Source organism: Muscardinus avellanarius (assembly GCF_963383645.1).
Source record: "Muscardinus avellanarius genome assembly, chromosome: 2".
Lineage (NCBI taxonomy): Eukaryota > Metazoa > Chordata > Mammalia > Rodentia > Gliridae > Muscardinus > Muscardinus avellanarius.
The window spans coordinates 97,459,925-97,480,449 of NC_137787.1; the positions used below are offsets into that span (position 1 = coordinate 97,459,925).

At 35.1% G+C, this 20,525-nt stretch overlaps 1 protein-coding gene across 1 annotated transcript in view; it reads right to left on the reverse strand.

Annotated features, from left to right (window-relative positions):
• The window catches only part of THSD7B (thrombospondin type 1 domain containing 7B), a gene marked incomplete at both ends in the record, with an annotated part of 783,939 nt that overhangs the window by 53,326 nt on the left and 710,088 nt on the right, over positions 1-20,525 (reverse strand). Inside the window, one exon of the mRNA XM_080689965.1 lies at positions 1,251-1,392. Coding sequence (XP_080546091.1) covers positions 1,251-1,392 — 142 coding nt within the window. The remainder of the gene's footprint in view (positions 1-1,250; positions 1,393-20,525) is intronic.

Consider the following 20,525-nt stretch of genomic DNA (forward strand, 5'->3'; position numbering starts at 1 on the left):
GAAAATGTTGCCAAAGAATAAATCCAGGCATCTAACCATTTTGGATAGTAGATACAGTATAGCCAAGAGAGATGCCTCAGGAAGGAAAGAGAGAAAGACAAACAGAAACTCTTAATTTTGATAATTAATTTATCACAAGGCAAGATTTTATAGTTTGGGCCAGTCATGTTACAAACGAGGCAATGAGAAATTAGGATAAATGATCCCGTCTTAATTTGACTCTAAAAAATCTGTTATTGCTATTGGTATAAATAGAAACAAAGATTCTTGATGACATCAATAAGGATCTCTATAAGATAATATGTTCTATATTTGGTAAATGACCTAAGACTTTAAAAGGAATAGCAAACTTATATACAGTAAAACCAGCCTCAAAAATATATTCTACAATGAAGCAAGTTTCACTGGATCTCCAAAAAAAATTTATACAGAGCAATTACCCCAGGCCATCTTTCACCCTAAGAACATCCAGACAGCCTCAAAAAATTTACTACAAGGCTTTTTACATAAAGAATCTCATTTGTGCAAATGTGACCATAGCAGGGAATTTTTTTCAGAAAAATAGATTTCTTTGCCTCTGTAGGAATGTGGCAGTGTGGTCGTCAAATTTTTTTCATGCTAAAACCTAACATCGGTCTGCATCCTGTGGCAGGTTTGTATGGCTGCTACTGCAAAGAATGGCAGGTAGCAGATGGGTGTAACAATAACAGTCTTTTGTTTTAGATATTGAGCACAACTCTGGTGCCAAGAAAAAATCTGAGTGGTAGCTGAATAACTGGGCTGATGTGATTCTCACTGCCACTCACATATCCCTGACCAGTCAGTACCCTCATCCGTCTTTGTTGAGACCTATAGAAAAAGTACAACACAGACTTGAATTTTAGAAACAATAAAAGCCAAACTCTGTGACAGTGTGATTCCATTTTTCTCTCAGTGGTAATTTAGCCGTTGCCATTTATTTTCGCTGTTTTGGTTTATAATGGCTAAATTCAATATCATTCTAAAATGTTGCCAAATCTTTATAAGCATTTTGTACTTGAGAGCATTCCAGGTGGCCTGGATGAATCTATAAGCCAAGAGTTGGCATTTCTTTTTTTGAAAAGACATTGGAAATAAATTCCCAGCCTTTGGAGACAGGCACTGATGCATTCTACTCTCTTGGTATATAATACCAAGAAGAAAAACACATGAACATTCTCCCACTAGTTCATGTCCAGAGGAAACATCCAAGCCATGGATTGCAACTGTACCTGTTAGGTTGTACTGGAACTGGAAGCAGTTTTCATTAAGGACACAGGGTCGCACCTGTGAGTCTTCAGCACAAGTTCGTGAGCTCAGCGAGGACCTCAGCAGATGGCGAGTTCTTCTTTGCATTGTGTGGGGGTCACATGACTATGAAAATCAAAGAATAGGCAAAGTGCGGCCCATGGTTAGCTGATAAATTATACACCATTTTATGTATACCAACTACAGGGCAGAAACTATAGAGGGAGTTACACATAGTATACTGAAAACAGAAACATATATTGATTGATTGCAAATTGTTGCTTTTGTTTTTCACCTGATAACACTTTCTGCATCATCATGAAGGCTGCATTTCTATTTCTCATGCATAACGGACACAGAGACTATTTTCATCATTACAAGCTCACTCTGTACTTTAAAATAGTCAGCCACAAAATAATGCATTTTAAATGAAGGGGGAAAAAGGAAGATATTGTCCCTGTGACTTTAGATGGTATAGTCCAATAGAAATCATCATACAGAATGTTTTCATGAGAAATTCATTTGTAAAATACCAGAACAAAGAAGTATAGGGAAGTAATTATGAAATCAATGCCAACATATATCTAAACATATATAATATATATATTATATATTTCATATATATAATATAGTATATATGTAATATATTACATATATATATATGTTTACAGAAAATATCCATATGCTATACCTATTCTTATACTATCATTCTTCACTTCTTTTTTACCTGCTCCTTTCCTTTTTATTTTTTTTAAATTCTTTAGGGCATAGTGGATCATGGCTTCTACTTATTTTGCTCCTCCTTTAAATCATGATATAAAATATACAATAGCTGTTTTTCAATAAATATCATTATAAAATATTTTAGACATGCAAATTCTAAAGAAGTCTATAGGTAGGGGAAATAAGTCTTTAAATTATTATCAAGATCATCATTTCTATTTTTAGTATGTTTTATTTTTCTTATTTGTTTATCTTTTCTGGAATTTTAATAAGAACACAACCTGCACATTGAATCTTGGCTATGAATCAAATTGGTAATATTGAATTATACTAAAATATGCAAAAATAATACATTTTGTTTTGTTCTTCAAAATTTAGGCCACTGAGCTGGGTGTGGCAGAAGGATCACAAGTTCAAGAACAGCCTCAACAATGTAATGAGGGCCTCAGCCACAATTTTAAAACAGAACAAAAAATAAACTGAAAAAAATGTCTCCACATGTAGCTCAGAGGTTGAACACCTTTCTTTTCTTTCTTTTTTTTTTTTTTTTTTTTTTTTTTGGTGGTACTGGGGTTCCTGGAAGCCCTTCTACCTTGGGGCTACACTCCCAGACCTATTTTATATTTTTGAAACAGGGTCTCTTACGCCAGCGCGGCTGGCTTCAAACCTGCGCGATCCTCCTGTCTCTGCCTCCCAAGCGCGGGGATTACAAGGGTGAGCCACCACGCCCGGCCCGAGGTTGAACACCTTTGATTCAATTCCCAGTACATACACACAAATTAGTCCACTGAAACACATTTACTAACCATGTGACTTAGTACCTGGATTCACTGTCAATACTTGTAAAATGATTTTAAATTTATTTGTATCGAATTGTTTCTACATGATAAAGAAGGACAGAGCAATTATTTTTAATTATCTGAACACAAATCCCATGCCAAATGCTCCTTAATAATTCATTACTATTTTACTAATTAATTTGGATGTATGTTCTCTTGAGAAGGAATAATAACTTAAATGGTTTGTCAATAGAAGAAAACTACAGTATTTTGGAAAATATCTGTGATCACTCCTGTACTGCATTTATCTTAGAAAATAATTGTTTGAAAGAAGTAAAGATGTGTAAGGACATAGGTGCCTTCCTATCCTGAGCTATCAAATTGAAAAGACACACACGCCACACACACGCACACACACATACAAATAAAATTATAAATTGAGCATCCCTTATTCTAAGGGTTTGAGACTTTGAGCATCCCTTATTCTAAGGGTTTGAGACTTGAAGTGTTTTAGATTTCAGAGTTTTTCAAATTTTAGAATATTTACATAGACTCTTCTGGCTGAGAGTTTCTAATCTGAAGATCTCAAATCTGAAGTGCTCTGAAATTGGAAACCTGCACTATGTAATTTTGAACTTGGGTCCTACCTTAGTTCTCCATGTAAACTTATGTGAGAAAGAAGAATGTTGACAGGGGTGTAATTTGATGAAATTTAAGAATTTCTTCCTCAGTCTTTCTCTCTCTAAGATTGCTGAAAATTGCTGTAAGATATCCTGTTGGGCTTAATCCAACATTCATACCATGTATTTTTTATAATTGCCAGAAATTGATTTTCTTTAAATTGAAAACCAACACTGTAACTGACTCTCTAAGTAACCCTTTGTCCCCAGTAACATTTGTAGAGGGGAGCGTGGGTGACTGGCATCCACTACTACAAGACAACCTCATCTTAGGTGATATTTTCACACTCTACTTTGTAAAAATTGTCCTAGTACTGCTGACAAGTAATTATTAGATTATGATCTCTCTTTTTTTCTTTATTATAGCTTTTTGCAGGAAGTTCAGTGCTAGTGTTTCTCCTCATTATAATCTATTAGCTATTTATAGGAAGTTGACAAAATAATGAATTGTTCATAAGTGTGGGGATAGGGGAATTGAGGAAGAAAAGTCATATATTGATGCTTTTATTATTGGATCAAAGCTCATCGAATACAAACCTAGATTTCCTCTTCTACAGTGTATGTGTGTGTATATGTATATATATATATATATATATATATATATATATATATATAAAGACATATTGCCAATTTTCTTAATACAGAGGTGGAAAATGCTATCAATTTTGGAGTAGTTTCATTATAAAGACAGATTATGCAGTTAAAGTTTGCTAGTGAAGAAAGTGACCAACAAGAACCTATTAGACTCTAGAACATATGTCCCTTTATTTTAGTTTCTAATTAATTACCTTTGTAAATCGTGATTTACCTTAAAGTTTAATTTTTCTCAGATACTGCACCTTCAAACCTTTTGTTATCCCTAGCAAAAGTACTTTTGCCTAACCCGAATATTTATATTTGTTCTCTCAAATAAAGTCAGATGTTCCATCTGTGCACCTTTATCCACTTACTCCGACCCTTAACAAACAGCATCACCTCCTCTAGCAAACATTTTTGCTACACGTGTACATGTATTGATGTGTGTGCATGCCTTACTGTGGGATACTTGGAGAGTCCGGATCTTGGTTTCCTTTCATTATAACATCTTATATTGCATTTGGCACAGGATAAGCAAACAATAAATGTTTACTATGTGGAATAACTTGGTTTTTCCTGGGCAATCAAACTGGATTTCAGTAAAATGCTATTGGCAGATAAATGGTAAACCCTGGATTATGATCCCATTGCCTGAATATAAGTGTTTTCCAAAGATGAAAATACACTCTTTTTCCTAATTCTCATACATGTCTCATAAAATCTAGATGGCATTATTCAGAATATGTATTAAAATCAACAAAACTTATAAAACTAGTTTTAGTTTACACATTCAAAAGATGGCAGATATTTTAAATAAATTCAAGTAAGGAAGTAAAATTTCATATGTTTCATTATCACTGAACCATTAATAATTATAGTTTAAGAAAACCTGTGATAAATTCAGACACTTGTAAATTTAATTCACTGTGCAAATTTCGCATCTGAAAATGAGCATGACTGGTGGACTGGCCCTGCCAGCTCTCAGATATTAAAACATAACACCTTTATTCTGTAACAGGGTTTATCATCTGAGATGGACTTTCCCTCATTTGGCCAATTAATCTGTCAGTAGCTCTGGTATTTCTCTCTACCGATTTCTTAAAGAAAAACATGGATACATACTCTTTTTTTATTTGAAAAATGGAGTAAAAAGTTCATAAGAACTTTTTAAGTGTTTCATGCTTTTTAAGAAATTTCTAATTATTTATTTGTTTATTTTTTATTGGTGCATTGTATTCATACTTCTTAATGGGATACAAGATGGATAGTGGAGACATATATGCACACATTACCATTTAGCCCTTACCCAATTCTCACCCCTTTTCCTCCCACTTCCAACTTCTCATATTTGGCTTAGTACATTGATATATTTGTTAAAGTACATCATGTGCATTAGAGAATTTCTCTCTTCCCCCTCCCATCCCCTCAGGTCACCTTATTTGCTCATCTATAGTATACCTTTCTTTATCTAGAATTCCTACTATGATCCATTTTCTCCCTAGCTTTCACATATTAGGAAAAACATCTGATTCTTATCTTTTGTGACTAATCTCACTTAGTATAATATCTTCCAGTTCCATCCATTTCCCTGTAAATGGCATAATTGTGTTTTCCTTTATTGCTGAGTAAAATTTTATTGTGTACATATCTCATAGTTTTGTAATCCATACATCTGTTGATGAACATCTTGGCTGGTCTCATAGTTTAGCAATAGTAAATTGTGCAGCTAAACATAGATACACATGCATTAGTTTGGTAGTTTGGTTTCCTTTCTTTTGGGTATTGCTGGATCCTATGGTAAGTTCATTCCCATTCTTCTGAGGATCCTCCATACTCTTTTCCAAAGTGGTTGCACTAATTTGCAATCCCACCAACAATGGTTTAGAGTTCCCACTTCTCCATATCCTCATCAGCATTTGTTGTTGCTTGTGTTTTAAATGACTGCCATTCTAGTTGGAGTTAGATGGAATCTCTGGGTAGTTTTGATTTGCATCTCTCTGATTGCCAAAGATGTTGAACATATTTTCATGCATTTATTGGCCAATTGAATTTCTTCCTTCTTGAAGTGTCTATTTAGTTAACTTGTTATTTTTTATTGGGTTATTTGTTTTCTTAGTGTTGAGTGTCTTAAGTTCTCTGTATATTCTAGATATTAGTCCTCTATTGGAGAAGTAGTTGGAAAAAATCTTCTCTCATTCTGAAAGGAATTATTTTCTGGATTTTGTTTTCAGTGGATTTATGTTTAGCATACAGAAAAGTTTCCAATTTTTTGATTTTCTATGCAGACACTTTGCTGAATTTGTTGATAAGTTCTATAAGATTTGTTTGAGTTTGTTGGGTCTTCTAAGTATAGTATCATGTCATTTGCAAATAGTGAAAGTTTAAGTTCTTCTTTTCCTATATGGACTTCTTTGATTTCCTTTTCTTGACTTATTGCTCTGGCTACAGTCTCAAGTACTATATTGAAAAGAAGTGGTGATAATGGACATCCTTGTCTCATTCCTGTTTTTATGGGAAATTCTCAAAGTTTTTCCCCATTTAATATGATGTTGGCTGTGGGCCTATTGTAGATTGCCTTTATGATATTGAGATATGTTCCTTCTATTCTGATTCTTTGAAGCGCTTTGATCATAAATTGATTTTGGACTCTTGCTTTATGTTTGAAAATTTTTCTGATATTACTTCTTTGAAATGATTGTTGATACCTTTGTCTCACCTTTTCCCTATTCTGTGCCAATTATTTTTAGGTTAGCTCTTTTAAAATGGGCCCATATTTCTTCAATGTCCAATTCATGCCGTCAAATTGCTTTTTCTAAGTTATATACTATGCATTCATTTTGGGGGGGGATCATCTTCTAGGGGAGAGATACTATTCTCCATGTGGTCTAATTGATTGTTTATAGTTTGAATTGATGTTTTCATTTCAATGATTGTATCCTTTATTTCTTTCAGACTCTCTCTAAGTTCTTTTTTTTTTGTGTGTGTGTGTGTATGTGGTACTGGGGTTCCTGGAAGCCCTTCTACCTCTGGGCTATACTCCCAGACCTATTTTTTTATATTTTTATTTGGAAACGGTCTCTTAAACCAGCACGGCTGGCTTTGAACCTGCGTGATCCTCCTGTCTATGCCTCCCAAGTGTGGGGATTACAAGCGTGCGCTACCATGCCCGGCTCAGACTGTCTCTAAATTCTTTACAGAAGTCCTTTATTATCTCTACAATTCCATTCCTGATTTGACCTTCTGGAAATCCTTGCAATTCAGTGTTGTCAGGTTCTGTTATTCTGGTGTTGTGGGAGCTCATTGCTTCCTTTATATTCCTCCTTCTCATGATTTCAGAAGTTTGTATCTGTTGCTTTTGATAGGTTTCTCTCAGTCTCTAGATGTACACTGTTATATCCAAGGATAAATTGTATTCAATAGTGAAGATTGAGTGAGGAGGGAAATGAAGTTGTAAATGTAAGAATAAAACCACAGATAGGATCAAATAGAATGAGAGAATGGGTTTGGTGAGGTACTATAGAGTAGAGATTAAAGATAGGGAATATGTAGTGATATTATACTATCAAATGTAGATTTTTTAGTATAGTGTTACAAAGTGGATTTAATACAAGACACAGAAAAGAGAAAAAAAGAAAAAAAATAAAGCAATGGAAAGAATAGAGTAGGTATGTACAAGGGAAAAACAATGTTTTGGGGTGGCAGTCTGGATCTTTGGAGGGCGTGGTGAGCTCGGCCACAAGGGCTGCAAATTGTAGCTGATGTTTGCGCAGGAGGAATGGATGACCCACAATTTCAATCATGTGCAACTGCCCACTTCAGATCCCTGGTTGCTCTCCTGTTTGTACCTAGAGTTGGGTACAGTGAGGCAAGATGGCACCCCTGTGGTGCCCGTGGCAGCAAGGCAGCGGGTTTCCACGTTGGTGCTCTGGATCCCTGGAAGGCACAGCAAGCTCAGCCACCAACACGGGAAAATGTAGCTGGTGTTAGCACAGGAAGAAGTGATGGCCTACAACTCAGATGATCTGCAGCTGCTCACTTCAGCCTTCACTGTTTTCTTGTTTGTCTCTGGAGTCAGGTGAAGTTGGGTGCAGTGAGGCAAAATGGCACCACTGTGGTGCCTGCAACTGCCACAAGGTGGGTGGGTTTCTTTTCTGCTCTCTGATCAGTCTTCTAAACTTTCTTTTCCTTCAGCCTTGTACCTATCATATTATTCCTCTACTGGTGGTACTCTGGCTTTGTAGAATGCTGTTTCCAAGGCAGTGGAGATCACGTGTCAGCAGAAATGTTATGTGCTGCTTCCATTGGTCTCCATCTTCCCGAAGTCCCCAAGAAATTTTTTAAATGAAATTAAATCCTAGTTATTCAATGTGGATCTAAGAAACTGTTTGTCATGTTTCACATGATTAAAATGTTTTTCTCAGAATGTGAGGAGATGGTTGCAGATGCAAAATAATTCTTTGCAAATATCAGTGTAACTGGAGAGTGCAGTTTAAACAACAGTAGCAATAGACAAGATACTCAGTAGAATTAAGTAAGACATCATCTCTACAGATCCCAAACTTGAACAGGTAGAGACCAATGACAGAACTTACACACCCTATGTGATAGCATCTGATCAAAGAAAGCAGAAGAATAAGGCATCTGACAAATGGCAGATGACCAAGTGTTAAATTAAGGTTAAAACTTGGAGGATTTTGCACAAAAGCAAAGGAGTACGGAAGATTCACATAGATGTCTTGGTATTCATGCAGTTAGATCAAACAAACTCTCAACATTAATGAGCCAAAGCTTCCTGCTAGGACAATCCTCTCTCCTCCCTTCCCCTAACACTTCACCAAAGAGAAACAGGTGGCAAGAATTTCTAACAAACAAAACAGGGAAAAGGAATGAAGGCAAAGGAAAGACCAGTAAGCAAGGTGGAGAAAGAAAAAGTAACCAGAAAAACTCACAAACTAAGCTGCTTTAATTTTGGTACACCTCCTTCTAAAAGTCCACAAAAAGACTTCACAGAACAAGAAGCAAATAAAGAGATAAAATTCAAATTTCACAAAAGATTATTAAAAAGTAAATAAGAATAAGGGAAGAATAACATCCTGTAGATAAGAAATGTACTAGAAAGACAAGCATGCAAAATAGATGAAAACTAGTATTTCAAAAGGAGCTAAAATCATCTAGAAAGTGACAAAAGACAGAAAAATATACAAATGTAAGAATTAGAAAAGCTCAGAAATTTGGTGAAAAAATTAAGTAAATCATTAGAAATAAAAACATTTTCAGAAATAAAAATGAGACTAGAACAATACAAGAAGCACAATAAATAATTTTTCAGAGAAATAAAAATTGAAATAATCATTGAAAAAGAATGTAAACAGATTTTAAGAAACCTGGCAGATAGACATGAGGCAAAACAGATGCCACATGCATATAATAAGATTTCATGAAAACAAAACAAAAGCATGAGTGCAGAATTTAATAAAAAATGATTCAAGGAAACTTTCAATAAATCAAAAAAAAAAAAAAACAAAAACCTGAAACTCCCTTTTGGAAGAGCACATCAGAATCACTAATACTGAAACAAATCCTAGAATAATTACTGAGCTTTAAAGAATAAAGAGCAATTCTTTGAATATCCAGGAAAGAATACCAGATGGTTTATAAGGGCAATAAAGTCAGATTATCATATTTTGAGAGAAAAAGTTTATGTTATAAAGAAGTGTGGACATAGTAAAGATACACAAAGAAAAACTTGATCCATAAATATGACATCCAGGAAAGCAGACTTTCAATTATAAACTCCACTGATAAAACTAATAACTGTTTCCATGATCATTTTCTTTGAAATTTACTGGATCCTGAATTATATACATTCAAATGGCTGCAATAACATCAGTGTACAGACTTGGGATGAGCCAGTTTCTCATGTTGAACTTATAAAAGGCTGTCTTTTCTGAATATATAGATAAAATACAAGAACAAGGAGAGTTTACATTAAAAATGTTAACTTATTAAAAAAGTATCTACATTAGCAGTAGTGTAGGCATTAATACTTTGAGGATATGTTTTCTGTTAATGTGGAATAAACTAAATGTGTAATTATAATATATTTCATTTCTATGACCTCTGGTGTCCTTGCTCAACTTGGTTTTTAGTATGGAAGAAGTGAGAAATAAGAAAAGATCATGAATGGACTCCTATAATTCTGAATTTGAACTAGAAACATCAGAACAAACCCACTTTTCTATTTCACCATTTAAATAAAGGAAGTAATAATATCTATTGAAAAGCTCCACCACCCAAAGTGCTCTAGAAATAGTGAAACGCAGTAACATGAGCTTTACTCTTACTGTGACACAGAGAAGCTATTTCCACTAAAATAAGGCAGAGGACTTAGAGAAATAGCTGATTCTAAGTCTTACAAAAGAAATGTCCAAGATGAGCCTAAAACACCCTGTATGTAACATAGCAAGAATGCCAAGACTATCGGAGTGTTTGTTTAAATATTTATACTTTTATTCATGTATTTTAATTATACATCATAGTGAGGTTCACAGTGATGTAGACATACACGTCCAAGGTAATTGATGTTTCTCTCCCAATCCCATACCACTCCTAATCCCACCCAAACTTATTGAGATTAGAAGGATGCCTTCATCTATGAAAATAGCATTATTTGAACTACTTCCTTTATCAGTTCTCATTTCCCCTTTTGCTCATCCATCTCACAATCCCCATCCTTACTGTCCTATTCTCTCTTCCTTTATCTAAAGTCCTTTTGCTTTATATTTTCTGCCTAGCTTCCACATATGAGAGAAAACATACAATCCTTGACCTTCTGACACTTGCTGATGTCACTTAACATTTTCATTCTATCCACTTTCCTGCAAGTGACATAATTTTGCTCTTTAGGACCAAGTAAGATGCCATTGTTTGTATATATACCACATTTTTTATCTGTTCATACATCGATGAACACCTAGATTCATTACATAATTCAACTATTGCGATTTGTGCTGCTATCAACACACAGATGCATGCATTGCTATACAGCACATTTTAAAACACTAGAAATAGTAGGATTTATTTCCATTTTTCTGCATATGGTTAACCAGGTTTGCCAACATCATTTGTTGAACAGACAATCTTTCTTCCAGTGTGTTTTTGGCCCCTTTGTCAAAAATCAATTTGCGCATGTATGTCTACAAAAGTTTTTTTGTATCCCACTATGATGTATGAATACAGTGCACCAATAAAAAAAAAATCAATTTGCTATAAGTGTGTGGTTTTGTTTCTGAGTTTTCTATTCTGCTCCATTGGTTTATGTATCTGTTTTTGTGCCAGTACCATGCTATTTTTATTACAGTGGCTTTGTAGTATAGTTTAAAGTCAGGTATTGTGATTCTTCCTGCATGGTTTTTGTTACTGAAAACTACTTTGGCTATTTTGGATTTTTTGTTGTTCCAAATGAATTTAAGGACTGATTTTTCTATGTCTGTGAGGAATTATCTTGGTGATTTAATGGCTATTACATTGAATCTGTAGATCACTTTTGGAAGTACGGCCATTTTGATGATATTTATTTTGCCTATCAATGAACATGGAAGATCTTTCCATCTTCTAAGATCTTTGATTTCTTTTTTCAAATATTTTATAATTTTATAAGGGTCTTTTACCTCCTTGCTTAAGTTTATTCCTAAGTATTTAATTTTTTGTGGGAAATCCTGAGTGGAAGTGTTTTCTGAATTTCTTTTGGTCAGTGTACAGAAAACCTAATTTTTTAAGATTGATTTTGTATCCAGATACTTTGCTGAATTTGTTGATCAGTTGTATAAGATTTTGGTTGAGTTTGTTGGGTCTTCTAGGTATAGTATCATGTCATCTGCAAATAGTGAAAGTTTGAGTTCTTTTCCTATTTGTACTCGTTTGATTTCCTTTTCTTGCCTTATTGCTCTGGCTAGGGTCTCAAGAACTATATTGAAAAGAACTGTTAATAATGGACATCCTTGTCTTGTTCCTGTTTTTATGGAAAATTCTTGAAGTTTTTCCCCATTTAATATGATGTTGGCTGAAGTTTTTCCCCATTTAATCTGATGTTGGCTGTGGGCTTATTGTAGATTGACTTTATGGTTTTGAGGTATATTCCTTATATTCCAATTCTCTGCAGTACTTTTATCATAAAAATTTTGGATTTTATCAAAGACTTTTTCAGTGTCTATTGAAATGATAATGTAATTTTTGTCTTTGGTTCTGTTTATATGGTGAATTATATGGATTGATTTTTGTATATTGAACTAACTTGCATCCCTGGTATGAACCCTACCTGGTCATGATGCATGATTTTTTCTTGATGTGGGTTTGAATGCTTGTTGCTAGTATTTTGTTTAGCAGTTTTGCATTGAAGTTCATCAAAAATACAAGCCTGTAGTTTGTTTTCCTCAAACTGTCTTTATTAGGTTTTGGTATTAATATGGTGTTGACATCACAGAATTTATTGGGGAGAGTCTTGTTTCTCTCTATTTCATGAAATAGATTGAGGAGTATTGGGATTATCTCTTCTATAAAAGTTTTATAAAATTCAGTTGGGAAGCCATCTGTTCCTGGGCTTTTCTTCTGTACCCTGTACGAGAGTCAATTCAAGATGGTTTAAACACTTGGAAATTAGACCAGAGACCTTGAAGATCATTGAAGAGGGCATAGGTATAACACTGCAACACATAGGCACAGATAAAAAACTTTCTCAACGAGACCCAAAGGCACAACAATCCCAAAGGCGAATCAATACATAGGATTGCATGAAACTGAAGAGCTTCTGTTCAGTAAAGGAAACTGTCAAGAACCTTAATCAAGAGCCAACAGAATGGGAGATTTTTGCCACCTACTCCTCCAATAGAAGACTAATATCTAGAATATACAGAGAACTCAAGAAACTCAACACTCAAAAAAAAACAAATAATCCAATTAAAAATGGGTAAGTGAACTAAATAGATATTTCATGAAAGAAGAAATTCAAATGGCCAATAAATGCATAGAAAGTGCTCAACATCATTGGCAATCAAAGAGATGCAAATCAAAACTACCCTGAGATTTTATTTAACTCCACCTAGAATGGCAATCATTCAAAACACAACCACAAATGCTGGCAATTATGTGGAAAAGTGGGAACTCTAAAACATTGTTGGTGGGATTGAAAAGTAGTGCAACCACTTTTGAAAACAGTATGGAGAATCCTCAGAAGAATGGGAACAAGTTTACCATTTTACCCAGCAATACCACTTCTAGGTATCTACCCAAAAAAAAGCAAACAAAACTACCAAAGTAATGCATACATATCCATGTTCATAGCTGCAAAGTTCACCATTGCCAAACTATGGAACCAGTCAAGATGTCCATCAACAGATGAATGGATTACAAAACTATGGGATATGTACACAATGGAGTTCTACTCAGCCATAAAAAAAAAAAACACAATTACAGGAAAATGAATAGAACTGGAGGACATTATGCTAAGCAAGATTAGTCAGTCACAAAAACTAAGGAATCGGATGTTTTCCCTAATATGTGAAAGCTATGGAGAAATGGGTCATAGCAGGAACCCCAGGTGAAAAAGAAAATCCTATAGAGGAGCAAATAAGACAACCTAACTGAGGGGATGGGAGAGGGGAAGAAGGAAATTCTCTAAAGCACATAATGTACTTAAACATATCGATGTCAACCACTAAGCCAAGCATGGAAAGGCGGGATGGGGAGGGAATGAGGTGGGGATTGGATAGGGGCTAACTGGGCGATGCATGTATGTATGTCTACACAAGTTTTTTTTTAAATCTTATTATGATGTAGAAATACAATGTACCAATAAAAAATAAAAATAATAATAAATAAAAAATGAAAAATAAAACATTAGAACTAGAACAGTTTGAGCACTAGTGCAGATGACAACTAAAAAGTTTAAAAACATTAAATTTATTTAACTATTACTTCATAATGACACAAAAATTTCAAATGTGGTAAAGGCTGCTAAGAATACTTATTTTAAATACTAGTAAATATAAGGTGAAGCATTTTTACTGCTATAAAAATGGGTCATTTGTTAAATAAGAGCTGGGGCAAATTTTCTTCTAATAAATAAGAAAAGATTATAAAATTGAAACTGTGCCATTTAATATTTCCTAGATGACAAAGGATCTAAGCATTGTACATGAATGACATATAAGCTCACAAAGCAATAACCATGCACTATGTATTTCCTGATAAAGAGTACACCTTCCATGAAGGAGTATTGCCAAGGGCTGTGGAAGCCTTTGTATCCAAGTCCTAACGGACAGAAAATTTGAGGATAAAGGAACATGTTAAACGTTACTATGGAGATGCAATTCACAAAAGACAGACTGGAAATTTTCATAGGACAGAAGTTTATATTCCTTCACAAATAAATGACCAGGAAGGGGTGGTGTTAGCAATAAATGAAAAGAGAAGCTAAATTAAAAATGATTTAAAGAAATATCTAAAGATAAGAGGAACAAACCTATACTGTTTGACAGAGTAGAATTATATATATGTATATATATATATATATGTGTGTGTGTGTGTATGTGTGTGTGTAATATGTATAGATATAATATATATTATATATTAGTATATCTATATATAACATATATATGAAAAAATTTATTGTATAAATCAATACTGAGCTCTTACTTCTGAGGGAAGTAAAGTTACAATTACAAGGAAGCCGTGAAACTAGTCTTGGGCAGTGGGAAGGTTACACCCCTAGGTGACTGTCACAACTATTTAACTATAGATTTGCTTCCTGTGATTTTCTGCAATTGTGTTATAATTAGCAATTTAAAAAAGTTAAAGTCCTCCTTTACTATCCTTTGAAAACTTGTTTCTTTTTAATATAGGATTTGATGGTCTCCCAACAACAGTTTTTTCCAAAGTGTCTTCTTTTCTACAGGGTATTAATAGGTGCCAAGAGAGACAAAATAGGATTCCTCTTCAAATGCACTTAGAAACTGGGCGTGGTGGCGCACACTTGTAATCCCCACACTTGGGAGGCGGAGACAGGAGGATCACACAGGTTCGAAGCCAGGCACGCTGGCTTAAGAGACTCTGTCCCCAAACTTAAAAAGTATAAAAATAGGTCCAGGAGTGTAGCCCGGAGGTAGAAGGGTTTCCAGGAATCCCAGTACCATAAAAAAAAATGCAATTAGAAAACATTGAAATAAATGGTGCTAGGAAATTTATTTATTTATTATTTATTTATTTATTTATTTATTTATTTATTTATTTATTTATTTTGCGGTAATGGGGATGGAACCCAGGGGCATTCTACCTCTGAGCTATACCCCCAGCCCTATTTTTATTCTTTAATTTGAAACAGGGCCTCACTGAGTTGCAAAGGTCCTCATTAAATAGCCAAGGTTGTCCTCGAACCATGATCCTCCTGTCTCAGCCTCTCAAATACTGGGATTATAAGTGTGCGCCACCATACCCGGCTTGAATAAGGATTTTTAAGATACAAATTTAGATGTTTGGCATAGTCTGCTAGCACTCATTAAACTTTATTCTGACTTTTCTTTCTGGGCAGAGGCATGGACCACTTATTCCATCCTTCCTTACAGCTGAGTGTAAGTAGCTAACACATGTGACTAGTGGCTTTGAAGATGACAGGTAAGTTATGGGCCTTAGGTGTATTTCTGCTCCTTGCCTCCATGCTTCTTCCCTCTTTTTAAAAATTTTTAATTGGTGCATTTTAGTCATACATCTTAGTGGCATACAAGATGGTAGAGGCATACATGCACACATCACTCAATTAGCCCTTATCCAATTCCCACCCCATTCCTTCCCCTTCCCTCCTCATGTTTGGCTTAGTGATTGACTTTGAAATGATTGAGAATGTACATCATCTACATCAGGAAATTTCCCTCTTCTCTCCCTCTCATCTCCCTCAGTTAGTTCAACTTATTTGCTCATCTATAGTTTCTTTCTTTGTCTAGAGCTCTTTCCCTCTTTAGGGAGCTAAACTAGTAATAATCAGAATGACTGTGGAAACTAAGGCTGAAGATAACAGACCCATTATCCTCTGGAGTCCCAGAAGGACTGCATGGAGCACATAATGTGCATTCCACACCTCAAAGCACACCTAAGACTGTTCTATGGGTCGATCACTAAAATTATATTACACTTGAACCATTGTGGTTTGGGGTTATATGTTTTTACAAATTATAATAGCTATCCTATACACTTGACCTTCCAAGAATCTTACACTTTTATTTATCAGCTTAGCATGCTATGTAACACATCTCGGGTTACAGATTTAAAAGACATAAAGGAATACAAAATTATTTGTAAATTATAAAATTATTAATTTATTATCTATAGAAATACCTTGGTCTCCTTGAAAACTCTTCTGTTAAGGCTTCCATTCACTTTAAACAAATAATATTAAAGAATATATTAAATGCAAGGCACTGAGCCAATGAATAAAACATCATCTCAGGAGAATTTTTCTTTTATAGATGGATTTTCAAAAGATCATACCTTGTTTTCCCAAAAGATATACAATTACATTTTAAAAGAATATATTCGAGTTTATTTTTAAATGGAGCTATTTCATCCTTTTTTCAAAACACAAAAAAGTTTTTACTGAATTTGCCTCTGACAAAGTTTAATTTACTAATTTTGTGTGTACTAGATGGTAAGGAGGCTGGCACATGATGTTAGATATTAGCCATAGTCATCCAAAACGTAGTTTTTCAAACTTCAAGCTAATACACTTTAGTGGGTTGTGAAAACAGTCATTTAAAAAACTAATATTTTTATAGTGTTTACTATGTGCCAGCCACTGTTTAAGCTAGGTTCTTTAACTCATTTCTCCTGTAGAATTGCCTGAGGAGGTAGATGTGTTGTTAGTGTCATTTTACTAATGGCACGAGAGCTTAAGAAATTTCCTCAAGATCATACAGCTAAAAAAATAACAGAACCCAGAGTCCAACCCTGGTCTTATCAGTTCATGTTTTCAACAATGCCATCTGGGTCTCAATTAAATGAGTCAAAATTAGCAGGTTTTTTTTTTTTTTTGTGTGTGTGTGTGTGTGTGTGGTACTGGGGATGGAACCCTTCTGTCTCTGGGCTATACTCCCAGATCTATTTTATATTTTATTTGGAAACAGGGTCTCTTAAACCAGAGAGGCTGGCTTTGAACCTGTGCGATCTTCCTGTCTCTGACTCCCAAGCTCCTGTCTCCATCTCCCAAGAGTAGGGATTACAAGCATGTGCCACCACACCCATCCAAAATTAGTAAATTTAAAAATGAACAGTATGCCAGGTGTGGTGGCGCACACTTGTACTCCCAGCACTTGGGAGGCTGAGACAGGAGGATCACACAGGTTCGAGGACAACCTCAGCTACTTAGTGAGGCTCTCAGCAACTTAGTGAGTCCCTGCTTCCAAATAAAGTATAAAATATGTCTGGCAGTATAGCCTGGAGGTAGAAAGCCCCTGGGTTCTACCCCCCCAGTACCACCAACCCCCCCCAAACAATAGTATGAAATAATATAAAAAATGTGTCATATACCCTGAAAAATAATTACTTTGAAATGCTTTTATTTCTATATATGTATACATATGTGTATATACATATATGTCTATATAATATATCACATATATGTCTGAACATATCACATTTTTTATAAGATCATGGTCAAAAATGTTTCCCAGTCACAAATTGAATTAATAATATTTATTAAAAGAATTTTCCTATTAAATAGAGTGACATTGTTTCAAAACTTTATTTTCATGATGCAGATTTATCTAGGTTTTTGGTTGGTTGTTGTAAGAGTATAAGCTATGAAGTTTTTAAAGGAAAGGATAATTATTCTATTTTTCTCTCCAGAGTATTTTTCTATAGAATAGAACCTTCATGATCCTCCTGTCTCCGCCTTCCAAGTGCAGGGATTACAAGCATGCGCCACCACGCCCGCCACAAATACAATTTTCTAAATGTAAATTTGAAAAACAGATTAATTTCTTAAGTGTATTTCTTCTCATAAGAATTGGGTAAGTCAGCCGGGTGTGTGCTTGGGAGGCAGAGACAGTAGGATAGCGCAGGTTTGAAGCCAGCTGCGCTGGTTTAGGAGACCCTGTTTCCAAATTAAAAAAAAAAAAAAAGTATAAAATTGGGTCTAGGAGTATAGCCCGGAGGTAGAAGGGTTTCCAGGAAACCTAATACCACTTAAAAAAAAAAAAAAAAAATGGGTAAGTCAGTGTGTTCTCTGTGTAGATAAACTGATTTAACCATAGGGAGAGCAAATGGGGGTGTTGAGTCAACTCTTGATGTTTCCAATACATCAAGATTGAAACATCAAGAGGATACAGATGGTCTCTGATGTAGTATTGTTTGATTTAGTATTCTTCAGCTTTATGATGCTGCAAAAGTGAGGTGAATTCCATATACCTGTCCTTAGGAGTTTTGAATTTTTTTATCTTTTATCTAGCTAGCAATATATAATATGATACTTTGGTAATGTTGGGCAATGCCATTTGGCTACAGCTCTTAGTCAGCCTCCAAAACCTCAAGGAAAAATAACCAATACTCTATCGTGTAGTTGTGCTTAACTATTGTGTTAAGTAGGTTAGGTACATTAAAAGCACCCCCTTTTATTAAGTGGTAGGGATTGAACCCAGGTCCCTATGTATGCTAAGCATATACTCTACCAGAGAGATACACTCCTCTATCCCTAAATGCATATTCAGTTTATTATATTCTCCATTTCTGTAGCTCCATTGTAAGTCTAGGATCATCTATGTTTCCTTTCAAAGAATATGAAGGTTAAAACTCAAAAGCTCTCTGTAATCACTTAGACATGGACGAATATTCATCATCAATATTGCCATACTGGAAAGAAGTATAGCGAAGAAGGTACTCCAAAAGTCTAGGGTCAGAAGTATCCCAGCACTTTTTTTTTTGACGTTCTCTATTCTAATGACCTGGGGCTTCTTTACTTTAGCCTCATATTCCATATATTATCAATACTACAAGAGTGCTTCTCCTCTGGGTATTGTTCAGAGACCTACAGCATCCACATCACCTGAGAACTTAGAAATGTAAATTCTAAGTGCCCTCTTCCCCAGATTCACTGAGTCAAAATCCCTGGGAAAAACAAAAATAGAACAAAGCAAAACAAAAATTAGTCCCAGTGGTAAGATTCAGCAATATGTATTTTAATGGATCCTTCAGATAATTCTAATGCACTCCTTGTTTGAAAAATCATATCTCCCAAGAGCTTTCTAAGTACAGTAACAAAATCTTAACTCTCCTCTCCCCATCAACCCCTCTAGTCTTTCTCATCTTTGTTAATGGCAACCTCAAGGATCCAGAGGCTTAGGTCAAATGTTCTGGAGTCATCTGTGATATATTTATTTTTCTCAAAACTTAGTACTAAACCCTGAGGAAATCCTTTCAGCTTTAATTTCAGAGGAAAATTCATGAACCACCTACTTCTCACCATTTGTACCACCCCCGAACAAATTCACTATCAGCTTTCATTTAGACTCTAACAACAACCTTGTAAGAGATTTTGCCCTTCCCATTCTACAGAGTAGGTTGAATTGTGTTTTTAAAGTAATGCAAGTCAGACCACTAAACTTCTCTTTTTCATTTCTTTTGATAGTTTCTTAACTTACTGGATGTGTAAACCAAGTCTTTACTCTGTGCTACAAAATCCTATACCATCTGGCCAGTGCTAACCCTGAGGGCTCATGGCTGGCTATCCACATACCTCCCCTTGCGCCACTGGCCTCCTCGATGTACCTGGGCAACTCCAGGCACTCCCTTTCCTCAAGCGTTAGCTCTTGTTTCTCCCTTTGCCTGCAGGGCTCTTTCTCCTGTACCTGTATCATTTATTTCTTTACCTCATTGCTCAAATGCTCTATTAAAGAGGACTTCAGCGACTGTTCTATGTAAAGCTATCCACATCCCCTCCATGTTGCTCCCTCTTCTCCTATACACTGCTTCTTCTCCAAGGCCTTTCTCACTACTTGCTGTGCTATACATTAAATTGACGTGCTTTTGTAGTTTCTGTTTTGTTTTTAACTCTATCTCTCCTCCATTACAATGTAGACTCCATGAGGGCTGAACTTTAGTCTTAATGATTATTGATATTTACAGGAATTTGAATAAGCCCCTGTGTATGAGATATACTCAAGAAATAGATGTCAGTGAGCAATATGCTAGTGAGAGACAACTTTTGCAACAAGATTCTGGTCTTCATTGGTTCAAACAGAATATTTATCATGTTGCTTCCATAGGGCTTCGGAATATTAATTAATTTAATTAGATCAAGGTATGTAAGCATTCTAGATTCTTGAGGATTTCAGATATTGCAAGTGCGGTACACACTTATTTTTAATGCAGTTTACACAGGTAGAAGTATTACACACAGCAAAGGTATATTTACTATGACATCATAGGAAAACTAATTAGAAACTAGAATACTGTAAAATAA